This window comes from Hibiscus syriacus, unplaced genomic scaffold (genome assembly GCF_006381635.1).
Source record: "Hibiscus syriacus cultivar Baekdansim isolate YM2019G1 unplaced genomic scaffold, ASM638163v2 tig00111276_pilon, whole genome shotgun sequence".
In the NCBI taxonomy this organism is placed as follows: Eukaryota; Viridiplantae; Streptophyta; class Magnoliopsida; order Malvales; family Malvaceae; genus Hibiscus; species Hibiscus syriacus.
The window spans coordinates 144,374-171,674 of record NW_024063043.1 but is presented as its reverse complement, the minus strand read 5'-3'; the positions used below and the strand labels follow the sequence as shown (position 1 = coordinate 171,674).

Genomic DNA, 27,301 nt, shown 5'->3' with positions numbered 1-27,301 from the left:
CTTTTGTTCTCCTTATTCCTTAATCACAATTTTATCAATTAACCCCTTTGCACATTTTCGGTTATTCAATTGAGCCTCTTCAAAAATCCCAACATATATACACACTTAGTACTTATATTATATATTAATTTTAGTTTCATATTTTACAATTATTTGAATATAGTCCCTATGTGTTGTGTAATTTATTTAAATATTAATTTTTAATTTAGTCCTTAAAATTATATTTTTATATGAATTTGGCTCATACTTATTTATACTTTTGTAATTTACTTCAATTTTGTCCTTAAAATTATATTTGTATATGAAATTTGCCCACACTTTTTATATTTCGATTTGATTCCTCATACATGCTTGTTGTTTAATTTATTTAAAATTTTGTTTGTAATTTGTTGTTTGTTTAATTTTGTCCTTCAAATTATATTTTATTAAAATTGAATGTCAATTATTTATATATATTTTTAATTTAGTCCAAATCATATACAATTAAAAATTACAATTCATCGTTCATGAAGACGAAAAATAATTAATCCAAAAATGGTTTGACATAAAGTCAATCCATACCCGGTATAATCCGACCTGAATTTTGTCTGTCAATGATATGACCCGATCTGAACGAAATCCGACCTGAACTCCATCCAAATTTGAATTAACATGGAATTTATCTGATTCAGACCTGAATTAACATCGAACCGAACTGAAATTAACCCGATCGAAACTCGAACTGAATATGATGTTAAAATCAACCTGAAAAAAACTCGAACTGATTTGACTAAGACCAGACCTGATCCGAATAGAACCATCAAAATTAACCTAAAATGATCTATATCTAATTTAACTCGACTTGTCAAATCCCGACTGAAACCTGAACGATTACATGATTTTACATCCCTAAAAAAGAAATAAGTGTTGGCTCAAAGCAAGTCACGTTTTGAAATCATGAGACATTGACCCACAAATTTAGAAAATTTACACCACTTTATGGGATCATATATATATATATATATATATATATATATATATATATATATATATAATGTGTAACTGTAACAGTAATCAATTAATATATTATACAAACATAATTTTAATAAATATATAGATAAATTACACGGATGATTAATCAATTATCTAAATGCTTTAATTAAACCACAAGTCATTAAAATTTGAGAAGGTGACGTGGTAGTTGATAATTTTGGTATAATTATAAATTTAATCTCTCTTACCTATATATTTTATTAATTTGATCATAATTTTAATAAATTAAAATAAATATAATCATTGAATCACATGGTGTCATGTGTCACCAGTGACAATATTTAAACCAAAAACCCTTGGGTGAGGAAGCAAGCGAAAACCACTTAGCCAAAATAAATACTTTATTTAAAAAGTATCTTACTTAAATTCACACTAATATTTTATATAATCTTAATTTTTTCAAATATATTTTATTTTTATCTTATCTTATTAAATACAATTTATTCTTATTTTAATATAAAAACATATATCTTATTCTTATCTTTATTTAAAATATATTGTATTCTTATTTTAATTTGAAAAGTATATTTTATTTTATCTTAACTTTTTAAAATATATGCTTTAAAATGTCTTAGCATAAAATATATTTAAATATTTTATTCTTATTTTAATATATATATATATATATATATATATATTATTCTTATTTTAATATAATATATATACTTTTTTCATATATTCACTTAAAAATATATTTTATTATTATTTCAACTTAAAAATATATTTTATTCTTGATTTTAAAAATATATTTTTTTCTAAAATATCTTAGCTTAAATATATTTTAAGCTAAGATATTTTAAAATATATTTTTAAAAATTAAGGTAAGAATAAAAACATTTTAAAGGTAAAATAAGAATAAATATATATTTTTAAGTAAAGATAAGAATAAAATATATTTTTATATAATTAAAACAGAAAAAAGATATATTTTTAAAGTTAAGATATATAAATAATTAAAATATAAATTTTAATTAAAATATTTATACCCTAAAATATAGGATATATATTACATGTTGTCTCTAATGTATAAAAATGTAGTCTTGGCTCAGTGGTTTGAGCTTACTACCTAATTCAAGCCTCAAGGGGGTCCTTAGTTTAACAAAAGCCCTCTGCTTGGTGAAAATTAAATCTATTGAATTAAAAAAATAGTTTAATCTTCTAATCGAATGATGACATATGTCCTGATACATAGCATCATATGATTTGAAGGTTAAATTTAATTTAATTTACTTCTTTGTTAAATTTTAACAACTGATGGCTTGATTGAAACATTTAAATAACTTGGTGGTATGATTGGCTTTATCGAAACATCGATAATGAAAGAAGGCAATAGTTGCATGTCATTCACCCTAAAGATATTATATAATTATGATCAAAATTAATTATTATTGTAATATATAAATAAATTTATAGTTTTTTTATGGTTTGAAGTAATTGCAAAGTAGTATATACTAATAATTTTCTTAATTCATTGACAACGTACACACTCTAAAGATGTAATTGCTCGAATCCTAATTATTTTTTTAAAAAAATCCCTTTAAACAAATTCATAATTAAAATATATTTAAATTCATATCACAATAAAATAAATAAGGCTTACCCATTATGATATTGTCATAAAATATTTTTATCATTAATAAAAAAAATTTAGTGTCTTTGCACAAAAGCATTTGAGTCGGCATATTACTAATAATCGCCACACAACTAGTTATCATAAGTCAGCATCACACAACTCAATTTTGAACCCACTTTATTACTATAAATCTTTAATTTAAAACCCACTTTATTTCTATAAATCTTTCATTTAAATTTAAAGTCGAAAATTTATTGTGTAACTTCAACGGTTAAAGAAAGTGTTGGTTTTTCTAAAAATCATAAGTCTGAGTAACTACTTTAAGGATGTATATGTATTATCAATTATTAAAAATAATCTGAACAAATATTATCTTACAAACACCTCAACCTATTAATCCAGAGTCGGATAATAAGATTGTAGGTAACTGAATCGTACATGTCTAGCTTTTGATACTGTGAGAACCCACTGTTTTTTTACCATTAGATTTTGTTTCTCAAAAAAAAAAAAGTTTATATTTTAAATAAAACATATCTCATATTTTGAAATAAGCTAATAGGTTTTAGCATAACGTTTCCTTACTGGATAAGATTAGGACTACATTATTGTGATCGACACATGAACATAAGAATATCACTTCTAAAGATCCTTTAAATATAAAGAAGTTTAATTTTTTTATTAAATACATATTTATATCTAACATTCAGACTCGCATAGATGAGTTCTTGTCGAAATGTGCTTAATTTACAGTGTTATTCACAAGGCTTCTGCAATGTAGATAATCAGGATTTTGAGAGATGATTGAAGTGGAATCGGACGTTGACGTACCTCATCCGGTTAATGAAGATCCTGCCAAACTTTTTAAGGAGTTGTTCACATCTGTGTTGCTCCGATTTCTCAACCCGATACATGAATATAAGGAAATGACCTTCAATGATCTTCCAAATACATGAATTTTCTTTAAAAGAAATCTTGTTATACCTCTCAGAATCATACCTGTAGTCCAGGACTCCAGGTAACATAAATTCATATTCATGTTTCAGTTTTAACTGTAGACAAGTGAAAAAAAACCAGAGGCTTAACTGTCACAATATAGAGTTCCAAGATATAGTGAAATGCATGGTTCTACTTCTTGACATAATGAAAACTAAGCTTGTACGATCCTTTTTCGGTTTCTAATAAACTTTGTTAGCTCTAACGAGTAGCTGTTTAATCCCAACATAGGTGCGATGATAAGAATCATATGATCCTTCAAAGATCCTCCACACACATTGGAATCTTGAAAAAAGGTGAAAATCAAACATATTTGTGTCCAAATAACAGTGAAGAACAAATAGACAGAACATATGCTTATATGCACCCAGGTTTCTGCCATCATGGAATTTGTCAATGAAGTTCTTGAGGTGCAGCATTTTCGATCACTTGCTGCAAACATTCAATGACATAGGAGAATGGAGGGCGTTTCGAAGGCTCCCTGCAGGTTAATGAAAGAACAATATTAGGACGACGAAAATAAGAGAGGGGGTCCCAAGTAAACAATGCATGAAAAGTTTGATTATTGTTTTTTTATAAGAATTGGAGGTCTCGTTAAAAGCACCCTTCATAATTACCAAAAACCGATAAGGTATTCGACAAAAAGCGGAAGGGGAAAAGAGTACCTCAAGTTTTATTAATAAAAGAGTTTTAAAGACCCCAAATTACAAGCTAGACATCAGAACCCATAACAATCATAACCCAGCAAAACTCAATACAACCATTAACTTTCCTAAAGTTACCCTATCCCTTTCTTTTTCTTTTTCTTTTTTTGGCTAATTCATCCGCTTCCCAATTTGCACTTCTATTAATCACCTTAATAAGATTTCATCCCTACTAACCAAAGAAGCAATCTCCTTTACCCACTCAACAGTATTTCTGCAATCACATTCCAAAATCAACCGACCCTTCTCACACCAGTCAGACACTGAGCAAAGAAGGATACCAGCTCTGACAGCCTTTAATTCATCCAAAGCTGGAGGGCCAGGACCTACAGGTTCCGAGAAGGAGCCAAAAGTTTGGCCATTAGAGTCCCTTACTAAACCCCCAATACTTCCCTTATTCCAATCCATTTAACAGCTCCATCCACATTCACCTTCAAAAGCCTGGAGGAGGAGGAATCCAGAAAGCAGCAGGAGGCCTATAATTCTTCCTCAAAATGGAACAGGTGTCTGCTATGGTTGGATCGCTAATCAGAGTTAAACTCATATTCAATGTGTTTGATTATAAAAGACCGAGGTTTAGTTGAGATTCAATCCCACAAAGAAGATAGACGCTAATGATAAGCATTCAATGTTAAACTCATATTCAATGATATGAGACTGATTAAAATAAAAATAAAAAAAAGATGGAAAATCACGGCCAACTTGCTGTTTCAAACATCTTTATTCCAATTCTAACTACGGTTAAACTTAAATACCTGAATATTTCACTTTTCAAGTAAACTTAGATTTATGTTAAAAGCTTATTTAGTTATAAATTTAAGAATAAGGGTTTTTTGGGTAATTAAAGACTTACTTGAAAACAAATTAAAGGCGAAGAGCATATTTGGGAGTAATAAAAGAGTTTATTTAAATAAAGTAGGTTTTTCTATTATTATTTTAATCATAAATTTTTAATGACTAATAATTGTAGTGGCTGAAAGAGGTGTACTAGTTTATTAAGTTGTTCCATCCATTCCAAATGGCTAGAACCCTAATGAGTAGAAAACCATGACCAGTAACCCAAACAAATTGAAATCATGACTAAAACCCAAGCAATTGACAAGGCCAAATGACAAGAACCCGAATCTTAAAAGTTGAATGACCTAAACCCGAAAGAAGCCTGAACTTGAGTGACCTGAAGCCTAAAGATGTCTGAGCATGAAACAATCAGAAACTTGAAATGACATCACCTAAACTCATCTAATCACCTCTTCTATCTTGGAGAATGAGTTCTTTATCTGGTTGATGGCTTCAAATTTTCAGAAATGTGCAGAGTGGTTTCACAAGTTTTAAGATTATTGAGATGTAAACATTAGTGCAACAAACTTTGGCAGTTGATATTGTAAGCAAGCACACTTACTGAGCCCAACAGAGTTCAATCAAGGAAGCCACAATTCGGTTTACATTGCTTGGTATCTCAAGCCTTTTACCTTTAAAACCTACAGCAGCCACAACCTACAGAAACAAATCACCAAGATTATTAAGACTATATACATGTATTTATGCTTCTGCATCTATAAGTATATAAATATGCAGGTTTTATATTTAACCTCTGAACTATACTTGTTTTCCCACTTTAGTATTGTCGCATCCGTCTTTCGGTTGGGCCCCGGAATTGGGCTTCGACTTAGGAAAATGTGGATTGGAGTCGCCACCGATCATTTATTTAAAAATAAATGGGTTGATCGGATACCCTATTTCTTACCTGATCTGTGTCTTACCAGAGATGTGTCGGATTCGGGAGTCGGTTACAGTCAAGGAAGGGCTAGCACCCTTGAACTGCCCTTTCGGTACTGTGTAATTTCCAGTTGTCTTTAATTAAGAAAATTGAAAGTTAAGTTAAAAGGTAAAATATTGATCCAAATTGCTTACCACTGATTGTTTGAAGTTCTCTCAAAAAGGCAAGGAAAGGGTTAGGTAATGAAAGTAATAAAAATAGAAAAATAAGGCGGACAAACGAAATAATATAAAAAAACAATGTATACAAAAAGGAAAGAATGAAATATGACTAAATACAAAATAAGATATGCAGAAGAGAAATACAAACGAAAATACAAATAAAGAAAAAGAAGAAAATATAATAAAACATACAAAAAAAATTACACAGAGTAAGATAAAATATAAAACAATGAAAATGAAAAAAGAAAAAATATGCGTAATATATAAATAAAAAATAACAGTTATAATAGTAAAAATAGTAATGAAATAATAATGATGAAAATAATAAATAAAATATATATACATATATATGTAAAATATGAAAAATACATGAAAGATATATAAAATAAAAGGTAAAAAAAAAAGGTAATACATACACGAATGTAATAATAAAAATATAATATAAATAAATAAATAATAATAATAGTAAAAAGTAAAAGGGAGAAATAATAAAATAAACGTGGAATAAATAATTAATGAATGAAACGAGAATATATATATATTAAAGTATTAAAAAGGAAAAATATCAATAATAGGTAAAATGAATATATATATATATGTATATACATAAATACAAAAAATGTTAATAGAAATAATTATAAGACAAAATGAGTAAGGTTGGTAAATAAAAAAAATACACATATAACGTATAAAATTATAAGATGTAGTAGCTAGATAAAGAAATGACCAAAAAGTTAATTAAAATAATATATATGTATTAACACTAAGTATATAGATGAAATGTATAGAAAATACGTATATATATATAATTACATGAATAAATAAAGAATAGTAATAATAGAAATAATAAGGATATAAAGAATAATAATAATAAAAATAAAATGGTAAAAGAGTATGAAAAGAAATAAATATATACATGTATATACGTATAATAATAATAATAACAATAATAATATATATATATATAATAAAACGTATAAGTGACATAATACTATACTAATAATACGTATATACGAGTGTAAAACACTAATAATAATATAATATATATATATAAATATTATAATGTAATATAAAAAGATAATTAAAATTAAAATCCAGAGAAAGGACTAAAATGAAAGAACTGCAGGTTTGAGGTCGAAATTCTAAAGCAATATTAAGGGTTAATTTCAATTTGGGGGGTGAAATAACTCTCCAAAAGATACGAGGGACCAAAAGGGTAGTTTACCCTAATTTATTTAGAAACACGTGGGTCTGATATAAACAGATCAAATGTTTGTTTTTATTTCATTTTCTCTTCTTCTTCAAGCCGAGGGATCCCCCCCCTTTCTCTTTTCTCTGCCTTGTTCTTCAGTAATGAAGAACACAGGCGACCTTTTCCAGAAGCCGACCGTTGGCCCCCTCGCGCCGCCTCGCTGCCGCCGTTGAACGGCGACGGCCGCCGTTCATCGGCGGCAAAACCCGTTCTTTTTTTTTGTTTTCCAAAGGTTTTTAAATCTAGTTTCAGAAATATAAGGATGAAATTTAGTGTATTCAGCTGCCCCTCTTTGCTCATTGTTGTGTAACGAAAATAGAGCAAAGATTAAAAGACATAAATTTCGTCCATATCGAATATCCTCTGTCGTAGAGTTGAAATTCGATGTTGAGTCTGGTTTTTTTAAAACACGAGATGGCTCCCTCGTCGTGAGGTTGAGTTAAAACTGGAAGATTCTGAGCCTGAATCCTTCGTCGTGAAATTGAAATCGAACTCGTGAAGTTGAAGTCGAACTCAGAGTTCTGGAGGTAGTTCATGGATCGTCTTCTAGCCAAAGATACTTCGTTGTGAAGCTGAAATTGGGAAATTGTTTATCGACAACCAGCGGTCCCTTCGTCATGAAGTTGAACCTGCGTTGTCTGGAGTCCAATATCCTTCGTTGTGAAGTTGAAATTGGCTCTAAATTTGAGAAATGTTTGGTGACAACCAGCGGTCCCTTCGTCGTGAAGTTGAACTTGCGTTGTCTGGAGTCCAATATCCTTCGTTGTGAAGTTGAAATTGGCTCTAAATTTGAGAAATGTTTGGTGACAACCAGCGGTCCCTTCGTCGTGAAGTTGAACTTGCGTTGTCTGGAGTCCAATATCCTTCGTTGTGAAGTTGAAATTGGCTCTAAATTTGAGAAATGTTTGGTGACAACCAGCGGTCCCTTCGTCGTGAAGTTGAACTTGCGTTGTCTGGAGTCCAATATCCTTCGTTGTGAAGTTGAAATTGGCTCTAAATTTGAGAAATGTTTGGTGACAACCAGCGGTCCCTTCGTCGTGAAGTTGAACTTGCGTTGTCTGGAGTCCAATATCCTTCGTTGTGAAGTTGAAATTGGCTCTAAATTTGAGAAATGTTTGGTGACAACCAGCGGTCCCTTCGTCGTGAAGTTGAACTTGCGTTGTCTGGAGTCCAATATCCTTCGTTGTGAAGTTGAAATTGGCTCTGGGTAAAACCTGCAAAGATATGCATATATGTGATGTTATGGATGTCATGCTCTTAGTTATGCCTAAAATGCATATGCAACATATGTTATTCTGAGCTCTGGAGAGTAATCTCGATCTCCGGTGGCCTGTCGTTGTTGATTCTTGAGCTTGAAGTTCCGATCTCTGATCTTGAATTCTTCAAACGTTTGATGATTTTTTTTTTTTTTTTTTTTTTTTTTTGAAGATGCTCCTCAACCATCTCAAGCATGTGCATGAGCCTTGATCGGCTTCTGGGTACCTGTACTTTTCAATGAATCTTTGTACAGTAATATGCGATTATCTTCCATAAAAATAAATAAACCATTAGGTTTAAATCTAATTCACGATGCTCAAAAGGAATTGGAGGAAAGATGGTCTTTATTCATAAGGGAGGAGAATAACAAATAATACATGGCAAACATTCTAGAAAACGAATACACAATGATGTGTAAATGAATGTCTTAGATCTCGATAACGTGGGCACTTCTGAGCTGAAAAGCCGTTTGGTGACTTTGAATGCAGCCTTTGCCAAAGGATCTTTGAAAATGCGACAACATTTGGGAGAGTGCAACATTTCTTCGATTTGTTGAGTTCGTAGAAGATTCATGTGCCGGGGTGTTTCCACCGTTAATATCCAAATCGCCCTTTCCGGGTTTTCAACTTGGACTCATCCTTGGTTGCAAGATGCCCTTTGCGGGTTTTCATCTTGAACCCACCTTATCTTCTTTCTTCTTTTTCTTTTTTTTCAATTTAGGGCGCCCTTTCGGGTTTTCACCCTAAACGTTTTTCTCTTTTTTTTTTTTTTTTTTTTTTTTTTTTTTCAACTTAAGACGCCCTCTCGGGTTTTCATCCTAAGCGAAGTATTTCTTGACTGCGTCCGAGTTAATGGGATGTGGCAGCTCAGGTCCGTCCATTTCAGCCAGGATAAGGGCTCCTCCGGAGAAAGCCTTCTTCACGACATAAGGTCCTTCCCAATTTGGCGTCCATTTTCCTCGGAAATCTTTCTGGACTGGCCAAATTCTTTTTAGCACTAGATCCCCTTCACGGAATATTCTCGGGCGCACCTTTTTGTCGTGTGCTCGGATCATTCGTTTCTGATAGATTTGACCATGATGAATGGCTTTCAGTCTTTTTTCATCTATCAGATTAAGCTGATCATATCTGGATTGTGCCCACTCTGCATCATCTAGTTTGACTTCTGACAAGACCCTGAGAGACGGAATCTCGACTTCAATGGGTAGCACTGCTTCCATTCCATAGGCTAGTGAAAATGGAGTTGCCCCAGTCGATGTACGTACCGAGGTTCGATAAGCGAACAAAGCAAAAGGCAACTTCTCGTGCCAGTCTTTGTAGGTTTCAGTTGTTTTCTCCACTATTTTCTTAATATTTTTGTTTGCTGCTTCTACTGCTCCGTTCATCTTTGGTCTGTAAGCAGTGGAATTGTGATGTTTTATGTTGAACTGTTCGCAAGCAGCACTCATCATCTTGTTGTTCAAGTTTGTTGCGTTATCGGTGATAATCCTTTCGGGTAGACCATACCGACATATAATTTCTTTCTTCAGAAATTTGCAAATAGTGGATTGAGTGACACTGGCGTATGACGCAGCCTCTACCCATTTCGTGAAATAATCAATTGCTACGAGAATGAAACGGTGACCATTCGAAGCCTTCGGATGGATTTGCCCGATAACGTCCATGCCCCACACAGAAAAAGGCCATGGTGACGTCATTACATGAAGTGGATGGGTGGAACATTGATCTTGTCTCCATAAATCTGACATTTATGACATCTCCTAGCATAGTTGATGCAATCACTTTCCAGTGTGGACCAAAAATATCCGCATCTCATTATTTGTCTTGACATCATATGCCCATTTGCATGTGCTCCACAAACCCCATCATGTACTTCTTCCACTATCATTTTTGCTTCTTCAGTATCGACGCACCTTAACAGAACTTGATTACGGCTTTTCTTATATAAAACCTCTCCGTCAAGCACGTATCCCGCTGCCAACCTTCTAAGGGTTCTCTTATCGGTTTCGGTGGCTTTTGCTGGATAACTCCGATGCTTGATATACTGCAGAATGTCGTAGTACCAAGGTTTAGTATCTTTCACTTCTTCAATTTGGTAACAATGAGCTGGATACTCATACGACTGCATGTTAATTGGCATCATTTCAGACTCCCCGCCAGCCTTGAATGTGGCTGCCAAGGTAGCTAAAGCGTCAGCCATTTGATTTTCTTCTCTAGGCACGTAGTGGAAGGTGACTTCGTCGAACTCTTCGAGCAGATCCAACACTAGTTTTCGGTACTCTAACAGCTTTATATCCTTGGTTTCCCACTCTCCTCGGAGCTGATAGATTACTAAGGCTGAGTCTCCATACACCCGCAAAGTCCTTATATTTTGCCCCAGTGCAGCCCGAATTCCCAAGACACAGGCTTCATATTCTGCCATGTTATTGGTACAATCAAAGTTCAGTCTGCTGGTAAATGGGTAGTGACTCCCTTCTGGGGAGACTAGAATTGCCCCGATGCCATGTCCTAGTGCATTTGATGCCCCATCGAAGTGCATTCTCCAGGAACCGTCCGTTGAAATGCTTGCTTCCTCTAACGATATGGCCATTAAGTCCTCGTCTGGGAAATCAAAATCCAGCGGCTCATAGCTCTCATCAGTTCTGCTTGCCAAAAAATCGGATATGGCGCTGCCTTTTACCGCTTTCTGGCTTACGTATTCGATGTCAAATTCAGACAAAAGCATCTGCCATCGAGCTAACCTTCCGGATAGAGCAGGTACACCCATCATGTATTTTAATGGGTCTAACTTGGAAATCAGCCAAGTGGTGTGATACAACATGTATTGTCGAAGTCTTTTTGTAGCCCAGACCAGGGCACAACAAACCTTCTCAATAGGAGGATATCGGACCTCGCAATCGGTGAACTTCTTGCTTAAGTAGTAGATGGCTCTTTCCTTCTTCCCAGACTCGTCGTGTTGACCCAGGACACACCCCATGGAGTTCTCAAATATAGAGAGATACAAAAATAGAGGTTTTCCTGGGATAGGGGACATCAGGACAGGAGTGTGAGACAAGTACTCTTTTACCTTCTCAAATGCAATCTGACAATTTTTATCCCATGCTCCAGGGCTATTTTTCCGGAGGAGACGAAAGATGGGGTCACATTTGTCGGTTAACTGAGAGATGAACCGAGCTATGTAGTTTAGTCTGCCCAGAAAACCTCGGACTTCTTTTTGGGTTCGTGGTGGAGGTAGATTCTGGATAGCCTTAACCTTATCAGGATCGACCTGTATGCCTCTCCTGCTGACTATAAAGCCTAATAGTTTTCCAGATGTTACCCCGAAGGTACACTTGCTAGGGTTTAGTCTCAGTTGGAACTTTCTCAATCTTCGCCATTCCATATAATCTGGAGTGAGCATGCTTCTGGCAGCTACAACATCCATTCGGAATACTTTCCTCCACGAATCGGCTGCTTCTTTGATCATCTTCTTATAGCTGTCGCCGTGATACTCAAACTCTGACCTAGCTAAACCGCATGTTGCTGGGACAAACTGACGTGCTCCATACTGTCTAAGTGTTAATAGCGGAGCATACCCGACTGCTCCCCAAAGTCCAAGTAAGGTCACAGTGTCGGAGTCACCACACCGAAAAAGAACATCACTGAGGAATAACCAAGGGGCTCTCCAGACAATATCTCGGTCTTGAAGATGCGTAAAGACCTTCATCCATTTTTCTTTTGAAGCGCCTTCATGCCATTTTAAGGTAATAAATTCACCTAGAGGTGAATAGGTGGTGCTGAAACGGCGGTAGGCAACCCCGTCAGTCTTCCAGAAGTGGCTGTGAATCCAGACCTGAAGGAGCTGAATGCACCCGGTGAATCTTCCTCCGCCAGTTCTTCGGCAATGGTTGAGCGATCGAAAGGTCTCAGCCAAGATGGCTGGTGCTGGGTTAACTCGTTTAGAAAGTTGCTCAAATAATTCCACCACGGCAGCGTCAATGCACCCCAAAGCCTTCGGAAATATGATTAAACCGTACAGACCCAGTGCAAAAGGTCTATAGTCTTCCACTCATCAGGGTGGTTTTTCATTAGTTGCTTTATATGGATCCATTCGATTCCTTCCCCGCTACCTTTGTGCCGGAGTCGATCAGTCACCCACTTTTCATCAACCCCTGCAATCTTGGCCAGTCCGTTCTTGAAGGGCTGACTCTTGATATGTTTAATATGCCCTCTCTAGTTTGATGCTTTCGCAGTGCAATAGAGTAGTATATTCTTCGATAGTAGGCACCATGTCTTCCTGGTTAAAGGTGAAACAACTATATCCCGGGTTCCAGAATTGAATTAATGCTCGGAGCAAGGGCTCATCAGCCTTGACATGGAGCAAGAGGGCGATATCACCATATCGTTGGCTGAACTTCTGCTTTCTGTCATTCTTCCAACTGTCCCAAATGTTTCGCAGCTCTTGGACATTATTCTGTTTCAGGCTAACAGCGGCATAACTAACCAGTTCTGACACATAGTTTCCCTGAAGACTGTCTCCCTTCTCCTTCTGAGCCTTCTCGGACCATAGTCGTGCCTCAGCGTTTTCAATCTCTTGTATTACAACACCTTTGTCCATTAATTCGAATTATTTTGTGTATAACAAACGCTTTTTAGGGATCAATAGCCTCTTGTAATGATGCAAATGCTAGAAAACAAACACAAAGGCAAAAACGTTAGTAAAATAAGAATACAAATAAAAAAATGACGGAAGGAAAAAAAACGCAACAAAAACATGGTTAGGGTAAAAAAATCCTAAGTTTTGGAACGTGGTTTCGGGGTAGGCTCTAATTCTTCATGTTCTCCCGGTTTAGGTTTTAAAAAACGGTACCCGAGTTTTCCTTGTCGGTGCCCCCTTGGGCTTGCCAGACCCTTAGTCCTAAGCCCATCACAGGCTTGTATGGACTAAGTTAAACTCGAGGGGACACATTCCCTTATGCCCGCACGGTGAATAAATTCACACGAAGACATAAGGTGTATGAATCCCGAAGGCTACTTGCTAGGCCCGCACGGTGAATAAATTCACACGAAGGCGTCGCTTTCACCCCCACTTAAAATAGGGTTCGGAGCTCGGGTATAGAGCCTTTGGATGAAAAAGTTTGGAAAGCTGAAATCATTAGAAAACGGTCAGTCCAACTATTTACTCGAAAAATATAATCAAAAGTAAGCAATAAGGATCGAAATTTTACCTTAAAATTTATACTTACCCTTTTCGTTAAAAAGACAACTGGAAATTACCTTAGCCTGACTCACTTACCTGTGTCCCCAGCAGAGTCGCCAAGCTGTCGCATCCGTCTTTCGGTTGGGCCCCGGAATTGGGCTTCGACTTAGGAAAATGTGGATTGGAGTCGCCACCGATCATTTATTTAAAAATAAATGGGTTGATCGGATACCCTATTTCTTACCTGATCTGTGTCTTACCAGAGATGTGTCGGATTCGGGAGTCGGTTACAGTCAAGGAAGGGCTAGCACCCTTGAACTGCCCTTTCGGTACTGTGTAATTTCCAGTTGTCTTTAATTAAGAAAATTGAAAGTTAAGTTAAAAGGTAAAATATTGATCCAAATTGCTTACCACTGATTGTTTGAAGTTCTCTCAAAAAGGCAAGGAAAGGGTTAGGTAATGAAAGTAATAAAAATAGAAAAATAAGGCGGACAAACGAAATAATATAAAAAAACAATGTATACAAAAAGGAAAGAATGAAATATGACTAAATACAAAATAAGATATGCAGAAGAGAAATACAAACGAAAATACAAATAAAGAAAAAGAAGAAAATATAATAAAACATACAAAAAAAATTACACAGAGTAAGATAAAATATAAAACAATGAAAATGAAAAAAGAAAAAATATGCGTAATATATAAATAAAAAATAACAGTTATAATAGTAAAAATAGTAATGAAATAATAATGATGAAAATAATAAATAAAATATATATACATATATATGTAAAATATGAAAAATACATGAAAGATATATAAAAATAAAGGTAAAAAAAAAAGGTAATACATACACGAATGTAATAATAAAAATATAATATAATAGCATAATAAATAAATAATAATAATAGTAAAAAGTAAAAGGGAGAATAAATAAAATAAACGTGGAATAAATAATTAATGAATGAAACGAGAAATATATATATTAAAGTATTAAAAGGAAAAATATCAATAATAGGTAAAAAATATATATATATATGTATATACATAAATACAAAAAAATGTTAATAGAAATATAATTATAAGACAAAATGAGTAAGGTTGGTAAATAATAAAAAAATACACATATAACGTATAAAATTATAAGATGTAGTAGCTAGATAAAGAAATGACCAAAAAGTTAATTAAAATATATATGTATTAACACTAAGTATATAGATGAAATGTATAGAAAATACGTATATATATATAATTACATGAATAAATAAAGAATAGTAATAATAGAAATAATAAGGATAATATAAAGAATAATAATAATAAAAATAAAAATGGTAAAAGAGTATGAAAAGAAATAAAATATATACATGTATATACGTATAATAATAATAATAAAATAATAATATATATATATAATAAAACGTATAAGTGACATAATACTATACTAATAATACGTATATACGAGTGTAAAACACTAATAATAATATAATATATATATAAATATTATAATGTAATATAAAAGATAATTAAAATTAAAATCCAGAGAAAGGACTAAAATGAAAGAACTGCAGGTTTGAGGTCGAAATTCTAAAGCAATATTAAGGGTTAATTTCAATTTGGGGGGTGAAATAACTCTCCAAAAGATACGAGGGACCAAAAGGGTAGTTTACCCTAATTTATTTAGAAACACGTGGGTCTGATATAAACAGATCAAATGTTTGTTTTTATTTCATTTTCTCTTCTTCTTCAAGCCGAGGGATCCCCCCCTTTCTCTTTTCTCTGCCTTGTTCTTCAGTAATGAAGAACACAGGCGACCTTTTCCAGAAGCCGACCGTTGGCCCCCTCGCGCCGCCTCGCCGCCGCCGTTGAATGGCGACGGCCGCCGTTCATCGGCGGCAAAACCCGTTCTTTTTTTTTGTTTTCCAAAGGTTTTTAAATCTAGTTTCAGAAAAACGAAATATTTTTTATAAAAAACGAGCCTCGGGGGGCTAGATCTATAAAAGAAGATCCCGACCAAGCCCCTCCGTTCATCGGCTGAAAACGCTTTCTTTTGTTTTTGTACAAATCGCAGAGGAATACTACCATGCAACGGCGAAAAGGACCAAAAAAAAAGAGGTAAAAAATGCTACCTTTATTTCTTTCTGAACTGGTTACAAAATAAAGCTTCCAAAAATGTTATATTTCCCCTGATCTCTCGTAATATATTGTGTGTTTTTCTCACCAAATTCCTCGTAATCCCCCCTTTACAATGGATGTTTACATCTATTTATAATAATAAAAAAACCTATTTTTGATTACACTTTTGAATCCTAATGGAACTCTAATGCTGGATTATTGCTTTGGTTGTTGAGGACGGTTGTGACTCTTGCGCCGGATGACTCGGGGACCGTTGGAGAGGCGTGCAAGCTGTGGTGTCCTCGAGCGGCTGGAAACAAGGAATGAGGGGCGTGCTAGGGTTACGTGGGAGACGGATTTGGTCCACTGTTGGGCCCTGAAGAAAAAAATGTAAATATAATTTATAATAAATATATATATTATATAATATAAGGATGAAATTTAGTGTATTCAAGTATCTAAAACCTTTTATTTAAACTATCATTTTATCCCGTTTTGACCTAAAAAGTTATCAACGTTCAATAAGAATGTGCTACGTATCACATTCTTATTGGAAGCCTGTTTTCATTGGCTAAACTAGGACAGAATGATAGATTAATAATCTGAGTGTACCAAAAAAAAACTGTAGGCACCACAATAGCAAAATGAATATAGTTTGGGGGCTAAGTCATGTATTAAGCCTAAATAAAATAACCAGATGCTCTGCACTTTGAAGTGATTGATAGGTCCAAGCAAAAGTCGGTTAAAACCACCTTAACCAATGCTATTCAACTTGGGCAATTCGGTTATGCCAGTTTTAATAGTCATGAGTTCATGAAATATATAACCAAATTGGCCAAATTAACTGACTTAAATAGTTAACCCAAAATTCCAAACCCGGTTCAATAGTTCAATTTAACTGAATTAACCCACCAAAATTTTCGGTAATCACCAAAAGTCAGTCGGTTAATATATTGGGAAGTTGTTTTTCGATTTTTCTTGACTGAATCGACTAATCACTCTACCCTAGTGATTGATTGATTACAGCAGAGAAACAGTCTCCCATCTTTAAATAGCAGAGAGCCAAAACTCTTCTTAAGAACACAGTTTTCCCCAGATAGATTCCACCCCCCCCCCTAACAACAAACAAAGGAAAAAAAGAAGAAGAAACCTCTCATCTAATCTCTTTCAAGAAGATTCCTTCTGTTACTAATCAATTTCTTTTCCAAATCTACGGGCAGCTATGTTACTTGGACTCAAGTGCGATAGGTTTGTGGATAAACTATTTCTGATGAAATGAATGATAAAAGACCTGTTGTGGGTTTAACTGCTTCCATGGTTGTTGCAGTGTCATAAGTTCCCAAAGAACCACTCCAAAGCTATAAACATCGGATTTCTCATTTGAATTCTCATCACATAGAACTTCAGGTGCCATCCACTCAGGCTAGACAAAAAGCAAGTATACTTATCTTTTAGTTGGTAAATCCTCCAAAGGCACATAACAACCGGTAAGGAAATGTAACAAAATATGAAGCATAAATATTAAATCCGAACTGAACCTACTGTTCCGGCAGCTGTTTTTGATGAAAGAAATGTATTTTCCTTTGAACGTGAAAGACCAAAATCACAGACCTGCATGATCATGCAAATAAAATTACAGGTGGGGGGTAATCAGATCATTCTCAAGCAATGCTGCCCCCTTGCAAGTTGCAAAGAACATACCAGAGAGGAAGTGTATCTCAGTTCATATTGGTTCTAACGGAATTATCACATACAGCTGATTGCATCTACTCTAGAACTATACAACAAAAGAAATTACACTGGGCAAGTTTCGATGAGGGATTTCTAAAAGGGATTTACAGAAACCATGCGATAAAATTACCATGTGGGGAGGGTTCTATTCCAAATAGCATTCTGGCACAAATGGTAAAATATAATTTTAATATCTAGATTGTCAAGTTGAAAAACCTCATTTCCCAACAGTTTTGCTTATGAAACCTAATCATTGAGCCAATTAAACAAAAAAAGAGAAAAGAAAAACAAACATATTTGTAACATGTAGTATGTAATAAGTTAACACACTTACTTTAACTGTATAATTACTATCTACCAAAAGATTCGGGGACTTCAAGTCCCGATGAACAATGGGAGGCTTAAGTTGATGGAGATAATTCATTCCCCTTGCCTGTCACCAGAAAAAGATGTCTCGTCAAGCAATGGAAATATCACGTAATCTAAAATATTGCAAGCTAGAATTCCTATATTCATCAAAATCAACAAAGTTAAATGTAAATGACACAGTACCACATCTAATGCCATATTCAATCGAAGCCTTTCATTTAAAACCATCCAAGCATCAGGCATCTGCAGAAGTCTAAACAGGCTCCCTCTAATTCCAAAGAAACATTTCTGTGTATCAGAAGGGCCTTGGATTTAAGCTGGAATGCAAGGAAAGGACATAAGAATGAAATGAGAGAAATCTGGGTACCTCGACAAATATTCGGTAAGAACGGACAACTTTGGTGGTTGAGTAACAGCACCCATAAACAGAACAATGTTAGGGTGCCGTAAGCATTTCATGATGGCAACCTAGCAAGTAGCAACAAAAATGAGAAATGGTGATTTACGAAACTAATAGGGACAAAAAATGTAAAATGGTAGCCCCTTCATACCTCCCTTAAAAATTCCCTGAAGCGTTCTATATGGAAATCTTGCTCCATGAGAATTTTGACGGCAACTTCCTGGTGGTGCAATTAGCATAAACATATGTGCCAAAAAAATCTATAGGGGCAGTGAATAAAAATGAGTTTTTTGATGGTAAAAAGAATAAAAAAACTATAACGTGCATTGACCAAGTTTAAGAAGGGAGATTTAGGATTTCTAATTAATTTCATTTTCCGCATCTCCAAGAAAAGCATGAACTCAGAAAAGGATCAATTTCTGTGCTCCCTCCGTCGCACAACGACAGAAGGGGATTAACAAGTAGCAATTCATACAATAAAGAGGAAAATGTGCTTACGCAACCACGAAATTCAGCACGATGGACAGTTCCAAAAGAACCTGAAAAGCATTTGTGAGCATCCTTAATATAAGATTTTTGAATATGACATATGCTGAAATATATTGCAAATCGTGAAGAGAATTGAGAAAGGTCCAATATTACTACAAAATCATGCAGTTGTAGGGTCTTTCAGAGTTCAAAATATCAAATACCTGCTCCAACTTTCTCCTTTAAAACAAGTTCACTCCAAGGAATATTTAAATCTTCCTGGTCAAAATACATTACTGGATCATCCAATTGCTTGAAGTTCATAGTAGATTGCCTTGGATCAGAGAATGGCATAGCTTGATAAACGCCTTTGTGCGTGTGAGATGTAACAGAACTTGGAAAAAGAGGACTTTTGATCAAGTGTGTCGAGTTGATGGCATTTGGCAACAAATTTGAAGAGTTTTTCATCTGAAGATCTCTATCACAGATGATATTCCTGGTAGTTCTCTGGTGCAGAGGTGACGCAGAAGATTCATTGTTGTCGTTTAAGGTGGAAACAAGGTCGTTCTTGTTAAAGTAATTTATATCAAATGCTTTTCTAGGAAGCTGTGCGCCAATGTGCTCATATTGGTTGCTAGCATTATCTGCTGTAATAAAAGATGAGAAACTTCGTAAGTATCAGGTATCAAGCAGTAGCTAATTTCTCAAGCAAACTCATTTTATCATTTTCTTCGTCAAGCCAAAAAAAAAATGCAATTCTAATAAACCATTTTGAGCATTGAAACTATACTTTTTTAGCATTACACAAAAAATGCTTTCCTTGAGAAGATCATCATTGTTGAATATAATAATTTTTTATAAGAATTGAAGGCCTCATTAAAAACCCCCTTCATGATTAATGGAACTCAAAATGATTTCCTTAATCAGAGGAAGGAGGAAAAGAGTGCCTTATACTTCATTAATAGAAAAGATACACAAGATTTAAAACAAGAAGATAAACCCTTACAAACAACCCAAAAACCCAAAATAAAATACCCCTAAAAACCACACTATAATTAGCCTATATCAGCCTTAGCCAACCCATCTGCCTCTATATTGGTTGTCCTAGCAACCCATCTAATTACACCCTCCACTTCTTTCAGCCTATCAGCTATATCCCTGATTATTAAGACATACATATCAGAACAAATAACACCATTCTTGACCCATTCCACTGCCATTTTACAATCAGTTTCAATAATCAACTAACCATTAATACTTCCTCGCAAGGAATCAAAAAAAGATAAACCCTTCTGAATAGCCTTTAGCTCCATCAAAGTAGGTGGACCGGTCCAGAAGCCTCCTTGAAAGAACCTAAAAACAATCCTGCATCATCTCTTAGAATACCAACAATTCCACTTCTCTTCCAATCACCACTGGTAGCTGCATCCACATTCAATTTGACAAAGCCCTTAGGAGGAGGGGACCAAGGGATCATAGTTATAATCAAATTGTTATAGGGGTAACAAGAATCCCCTAGGGAGGGGTCACAGATAAGAAAATCCTTAGAAATAGAAGAATCTTTAAACTTAGCTAAGAACCAGGAAGCAAGCCTAAATCTTGCTAAGAAAAATAAGGCAATCTGGTCTAACTTCTTGCCTTCGAAAACAATGGCATTCCTAACTTTCCAAATAGTCCAAATAAAAACACCAGGAATAAAATTCTAAATAATAGAATTAAAATTCAAATCTTTCCACGCTAGGAGAAAGCTTTGAGCATTGACATGAAACACCGAACTTAGACTCCAAAACTACATGAATTTGTTCCAAATTGACCACACAATAAAAAAAGAGAAAAATAAATGAGAAAAAGATTTATCCACCGATTTACAAAGAGGGAAGAAACATCTTCAATACCCATAACCCCTCTTTTAACCAATTTTGTCTTCACTGACAGTTTTTGAAGGACCACCTGCCACATAAAGTACTCTACTCTTGGAGGCACCAATCATTTCCACAAGATATTCTTCCAAAAATGAACCTCCTGGGAACTCGATGAATACACCTTCACACATGAACTAATAGAGTAGACACCAACCCCATTACCTTTCCAGATCAGACCATCATAAGCCTCTTTAGACAGGAAGTAATTAGAAACGATTGTCATCAAATTTACCCAATGTTCAAATTCCCAATCTATCATATTCCTTCTCATCTGAATATTCCAAATCCATCCCATTGAACTAAACTCACCGAACTCAATTAATTTGCCACTCTTATTAGAAAAAATAGAAAACAGTCTAGGGAAAGAAACCTTGAGCGAGCAGTCCATCGCCCAGTGGTCTTGCCAAAACCGAATCAACTCACCATTACCAACTTGAATTCTGCACATACTACGAAACTTGGAGCCAAATGAGTCTTCTTTAAAATGATTATTGACTACTGAACTCCATATCCAAGAAGCTTGAGCTGGAACCTTGTTATTAAACATAAATAAGGAGGAGTCAAGATTGTATTTAGAGCATATCAACATCCTTCAAACATCATTCCTATCATTAGCAAACCTCCAAGACCATTTCCCCAGAAGAGCTCTATTCATATTGATAAGGTTCAACACTCCCAAACCTCCCTCATTCTTAGGTTTACACACAGTGGACCACTTAACCCAATGAATCTTGTTTTTCTCTATTCCACCTCCCCATAAGAACTTAGACATAATTTAATTAAGTTTAGAATTGTTCGATGATGGAATTTTAAAAAGAGACAAATAATAGGTTGGAAGTGAACAAAGGACCGATTTAACCAAGACTAACCTCCCTGCCAATGAAAGAGTGGCAGCTTTCCAGACATGACTTCAAAAATTCTTAGAACCCTCTTATCATTTAAAATCTGTTTAAAATCTACTTCTTCGAAACACCATAGAAAATTATAAGGTCATTTGCAAACTGCAAATGAGAGAAATCAACAAAAGTCTCATTTCTACCAATCTGTAAACCACAAAACAACCCCTCAGATATTGCCTTTAGAAGCAGTAGGATTAGAAGGTCCCCAACTAAATTGAAAAGCAGTGGTGAAAGAGAACCACCCTGACGGAGACCCTTAGCCATTGGAAATTCCTCAGAAGGAACCCCATTGACCAAAACAGAAACCGAAGCTGTTGTAACACACTGTCTAATCCAACTACTCCATTTGAAGCCGAAGCTCATTTTCTCCATAACTTTAAATATTACAGGCCAATCCATTGTATCATATGCCTTCCTGAAATCCACCTTAAACACACATCCCTTAAGTCTTTTTTTCCTCCAAAAGTCTACCCCCTCATTAGCTATAAGAGAACAATCCAATATTTGACGACCTAGGATGAAGGCAAACTGTGTAAGACTGATTATATCACTAATGCAGTTTCTTAAGCTCCTCGAAAGACACTTTGAAAGAATCTTGTACAACCCTCCTACTAGGCTTATAGGTCTATAATCATATAAGCCACCAATGTTGGACACCTTTGGGATTAAAGTGATGAAAGTGTGATTTATTCCATGTTCCCAATCTTTCCCCAGATAAAAATTGTGGAAGAACTTCAGGATATCTACCTTGAGGATAGACCAAAATCTTTTTAAAAAGCCCATATTTAAACCATCCGACCCGGGAGCTTTGTTGCGTTCACACGATTTTATAGTCTCCCAAATTTCTTCCTCCAAAAATTCCTTTTCTAAAAGAAGACTTTGTTCCATTGAAATTCTGGAAAAATTCAGCTTCATATCTTCAACTTCCAAGGTAGATCTTGTGTTATAAATTTCAAAAAAATGGTCCCTGACACTAGCTTTTATTATAGCCGGATCTTGAATAATCTCACCATTAACATTAAAAGCACTCATGAAATTCCTCTTCTTCCTGACTGAAGCACATGTGTGAAAAAATCTTGTATTGCGATCCCCTTCTTCCACCCATTTCGATCTCGATTTTTGAAACCAAATCTGTTCCTCAATTTTATAAAGCCTCCATAATTATGATCTCATAGAAGACAATTCTGCTCCTTTTTCTCTTCCACTTAAAACTTGCAACTGCTGAAAATTTTCCTCTGCCTTGTGGATTTTTCTTTCTAATTCAAATCTTTGTAGCTGGAAATTGGTCTCTCTTCCCGCCCATTTTTTGATTGCCAGTTTCGTTGTTTTCAGGATAGCCAGAATACCAACTCTGTTATGTTTTCTCTTGGAGTCTTGAACAGTAGAATCAACTAGTTCCTCAAAGCCCTCCTCATCCATCAAATAATTAAAAAGTCTGAAAGGTTTTTTACCCCAACTAACTCCTCCATTCTCAAGAAAAAATAGCATTACGATCTGACCTAGACCTAGGAAGCAAAGTTTGAATTGTTGCACCATATGAACCTACCCACATTCAAAGGTAAATCAATTAATCTTGTATGCTTAACAAAATGACTGAAAATCCCCATTGAATTTTTGTTTTGAGCTCTCCCAACCTTCTCTTCTTCTGATAAATACACATTAAAATCTCCTCCCACACAAAGAGGGATACTCTGTCCATTAAGGAAATCATCTAGCTCTTAAAAAAAACTGGATTTTTCATCCTCAGCAATAGGCCCATAAACATTAATGAAACCGCACCTAAGTTGGTTTGTTCGAAATTTCCCCAAAAATAGCAATAAATCTTCTATTTATAACATGATCTTCCAATTTAAACGAACTCTCATCCCAACAGCTCAATAAACCTCCAAAGGAACCCACTGCTGGAGATTCTACAAACCCTTGAAAGGTATTCAATCCACTCCTTAAAAAATATCTTTGTACCTTCTCCAATTTTGTTTCTTGCAGCAGAAGAATTATAGGGCGGTTCTTTAAAACCAAATTTTGAACAACTCTCTGTTTTTTCTTTCTTCCCAATCCTCTAAAATTCCATGTAATAATAGCTAACTTATTTTTTATCATTTATAATCAAAAACCAAAACACCCTGAAAGAACAAAACCTCAGACCTGCCTCAAATCTTTCTCCAAGTTTATAATTTTTTTCCAAAAAAGTTGACTTCCCTTCCTTAAAAGAAACCCCCAATAGCTTATTAATTTCCCAAGTAGCTAATGCTTCCTCCAAGAGAACCGAAAAAGCTGTTGAAGAAATTGTTGTTGTGCTAACTTGATCTAATGCATCCCTTAGCAATAATCTTTTAGCTCTTCTGTTGGAAGCCTTAGATTTGAAATCATAATTGTCTCCTTCTGAAAGTCACCCTTCAATCATATTATCGAAACTTCTGTCAGCTATGTGTCTCTCCATAGTAGACTCCACACAGCCTTCCACGTTAAATTCTGCTACTGCATTGACTGGATGAGCTGAACTTAAGTCCTCCTTGTGCCTATCTAAAGCTCCCTCTTTTTCCGGAATAAAAATTTGATCGTTCCCGAACCAGTGTCTTCTCTCCCTGAACCTTTTATACACCCTTTTGTAACTGCAAAATCTTCTCCTCTCCATCGGTCCACTCTTGGTAGATAATGTAGATTTAGACCGATAAAACGATCTTCCCCTAGAAATCCATTCTTTAGAATCTGCATAAGACCCAACCAACATTAAATGTATTGTTTGATTCATTTCTCTATTGCGATCTATCGAACAGGTGTTAGAAATTCCTCCATTATCATCTTCCTCTTTGTTGGGTGGCTCAACCATTATTTGATTCTGATCCATTTTCCTAAACCTATTTAGCTTAATTGCTAGCCTGACAGGAACAAATTTTAACACTGTAGAACCAGACTGCCCATTTTCTGCTGATTGGGCTTGAGATCCATCAGTCGAAAAATTTGAAATTCTGCAACCCAACCCCACATGCTCCCCCATTTTGTTTCTCCCAAAATTCTGAAATTCTAACACCCCTATATTAATGCCTTTTCCATCTTTGTTAAGCATTAGGAAGTGATTTTCCCCACGAACTCCAACCAAACCCGTATAAGCACCCTGGTCAAACCACGTGTCTACCTTTTGTCTGATGTTCTCTGCTGATCGTTCCGAGCTTTCCCCACTGTCTGATAATCCCCTGTCATCTTCCTCTTCAGAAATCTTCTCACCAGTTTGTCTTCCATCGGAACCACCCACCGACGATTCACTAGAAAAAAATGAGGAATTCTCAAGCGTCGATCCCAGCTTAATACTAACTTTGAAAGACATTCCATAGGATCCAAGCGTGATCACCTCTAGAACATCATATTGGCTCACCACCCTGATCAGAATCCTTGTCGTCGAAAGGTCCTCTATGTTCTTTGTAGCATCATGGATGTCTTCCACCGTTCCCCATCTCCTTACTAATCGTTTCAGAAATGAGTTCTACCAGCATAAAAGTGGAACCCCAAATAACTCTACCAGACAAAAAGCCATTGGAATACCATCTTCATTCAAAAAGGGCGCCAACTTGTCAAACCAGAAAAATAATTCATCCTTTTTCTTTAACCAAGCCTCCATCATCACTTCGGTTGATTTAAAAGTTACTACACATGAATTCCAAACATAACCCCATCTGGCAATCTGGACATCATAACCTTCATTAACTAAAGCCTTCTGAACTAACTCTAACTCAGAAGAATATTTAATGATCCTCGTTAATGACCTCTTAACCCAACTGGAACTCTCAGAGGGAATATGCATTTTCCAAATGTTTTTCATTCCTTTTCCCCTGTGAATACCTCCATTTGACATCTCCCTACAATCCGATACATTGCTCTTCAACCTGTTTGACAGTAAGAATCCTTATAGGATCTATCATCCCTTAAACTCCTATTAATGACATCTTTCTCTTTTGACTTTGATGTATATTCTGTATTCTGCTTTGAATTCATCAACAATGAATTGTTCTTCCCCACCGACCTTGAACGAGCTTCCTTGTATCTTGCAATTCCAACTGTAATTCTCCTTTCATCAATCAATGAACCATTTAAGTTGTCTATTGCCCTTTTCAGACTTGCCTCATCACCGAAATGCACAAAGGCGAATATGGAGAATTTGTATTTCGGATTTCTTGTTTCTTTAGGAATGAACACTTTTACTACAGGACCTTGGAATGAAAATAGTTCCCTTAACGCTCGTCGTGACACTCTCCTGCTTAGATTATCAACGAACGCCGTCCAAGCTTCCTCGGAAGAAGACTTTCTTTTCAACTTTTCTCTCTCTACGTCTCTATCTCTCTCACTCATCTTTTTTTCTACGTGGTTGTGGTTTTATATGTATCATCATAGCAATATGTTGATACAGTGCACAATTTGATGTGGTTGAGGCATGCTTTTCATCTCGAATTCCACGGATTTGATACTAATGAACTTTGGACTCACATTGTTGAATATAATCATAGATAAAAAGGAATTTATACACAATGAGATAAAGTAAAAATAGGCAGATTGCTATGACTGGAATATAAAGTAAGCAGCCTAGGGAAAAAAATACTTACAAATAACCAGAAATTACAAGGGGGTCAAAGAAGCAATTGCAATGAAAGGGTTCAAAAAGTAAAATGAGGTAGGGAGCAATATATAAAGATGTTTGATGCAAGAAGCAAGAAGCAATTGCCATGAAAGGATTCAAAGAGTAAAAATGAGGTATGGAATAATAAACATTGTAGATTGTAGATAAGATTTGTTTTATTTTATAAATTGTTTGTTAGTTAGTTTAGGATATATTTCTTCTTTTCTGTAACCAAACTTTTTGAATAGAGTTTATCTCTAATTTAAATTTTAAATAGAGTTTGAATTAGGTTAAACTACTTTTTTTTTATAGGAATTGAAGGCCTCATTAAAAACCTCCTTCTTGATTAGAGGGACTTATAGATAAGCTCCTTAATCAGCGGAAGGAGGAAAAGAGTGCCTTAGGATTTCATTAAACATAAAAAAACCAATATACATCCAGAGATTGACCCCCTACATAAAACATAACACCATAAAACAACCGAAAACACCCCCACAGTAGCAACAAAACTCAACCTAATCCAACATATCAACCGCAACAGCCTCTAAAGGACTGGCCCGACTGAAATCCTAACTCTTGGCTCGAAGGGCACCAGAAAACAAAACTCCTAAAATAAAGACCAAAAAGTACAGCTGACTCGAACCAAACAAGCCAAAATAAAACACAACATCCAGGAGCTTCCACACTAAGAGGGCAGAAAACCCAGCTGTAGACTCTTTCTCCAGAGCTGGAAAAAACGGAAACATATTCTGGCTCCAAGAACAGACAAAACACCCTCACATTGAACCTTCTTCTGTTTCTTGGTTCAGCAGTATCTAGCCTTTATTTGGGGACCCGAATCTCTCTCTTCAAAGGATTGGGAAG

General features: G+C 35.1%; 1 protein-coding gene across 1 annotated transcript in view; it reads right to left on the bottom strand.

Annotated features, from left to right (window-relative positions):
• Window positions 1–3,769: 3,769 nt before the first annotated feature.
• Window positions 3,770–27,301, bottom strand: part of LOC120157828 (serine/threonine-protein kinase CTR1-like) — a 29,054-nt gene continuing 5,522 nt past the window's right edge. Inside the window, exons 6-16 of the mRNA XM_039168834.1 lie at window positions 19,448–19,654; window positions 19,232–19,402; window positions 19,038–19,078; window positions 18,691–18,759; window positions 18,507–18,607; window positions 18,323–18,407; window positions 18,105–18,203; window positions 17,582–17,650; window positions 17,331–17,462; window positions 5,702–5,796; window positions 3,770–4,079 (exon numbers count right to left, since the gene is read on the bottom strand). Of these exons, the coding sequence (XP_039024765.1) occupies window positions 3,992–4,079; window positions 5,702–5,796; window positions 17,331–17,462; window positions 17,582–17,650; window positions 18,105–18,203; window positions 18,323–18,407; window positions 18,507–18,607; window positions 18,691–18,759; window positions 19,038–19,078; window positions 19,232–19,402; window positions 19,448–19,654 (1,157 nt within the window). The 3' untranslated portion in view covers window positions 3,770–3,991. The remainder of the gene's footprint in view (window positions 4,080–5,701; window positions 5,797–17,330; window positions 17,463–17,581; window positions 17,651–18,104; window positions 18,204–18,322; window positions 18,408–18,506; window positions 18,608–18,690; window positions 18,760–19,037; window positions 19,079–19,231; window positions 19,403–19,447; window positions 19,655–27,301) is intronic.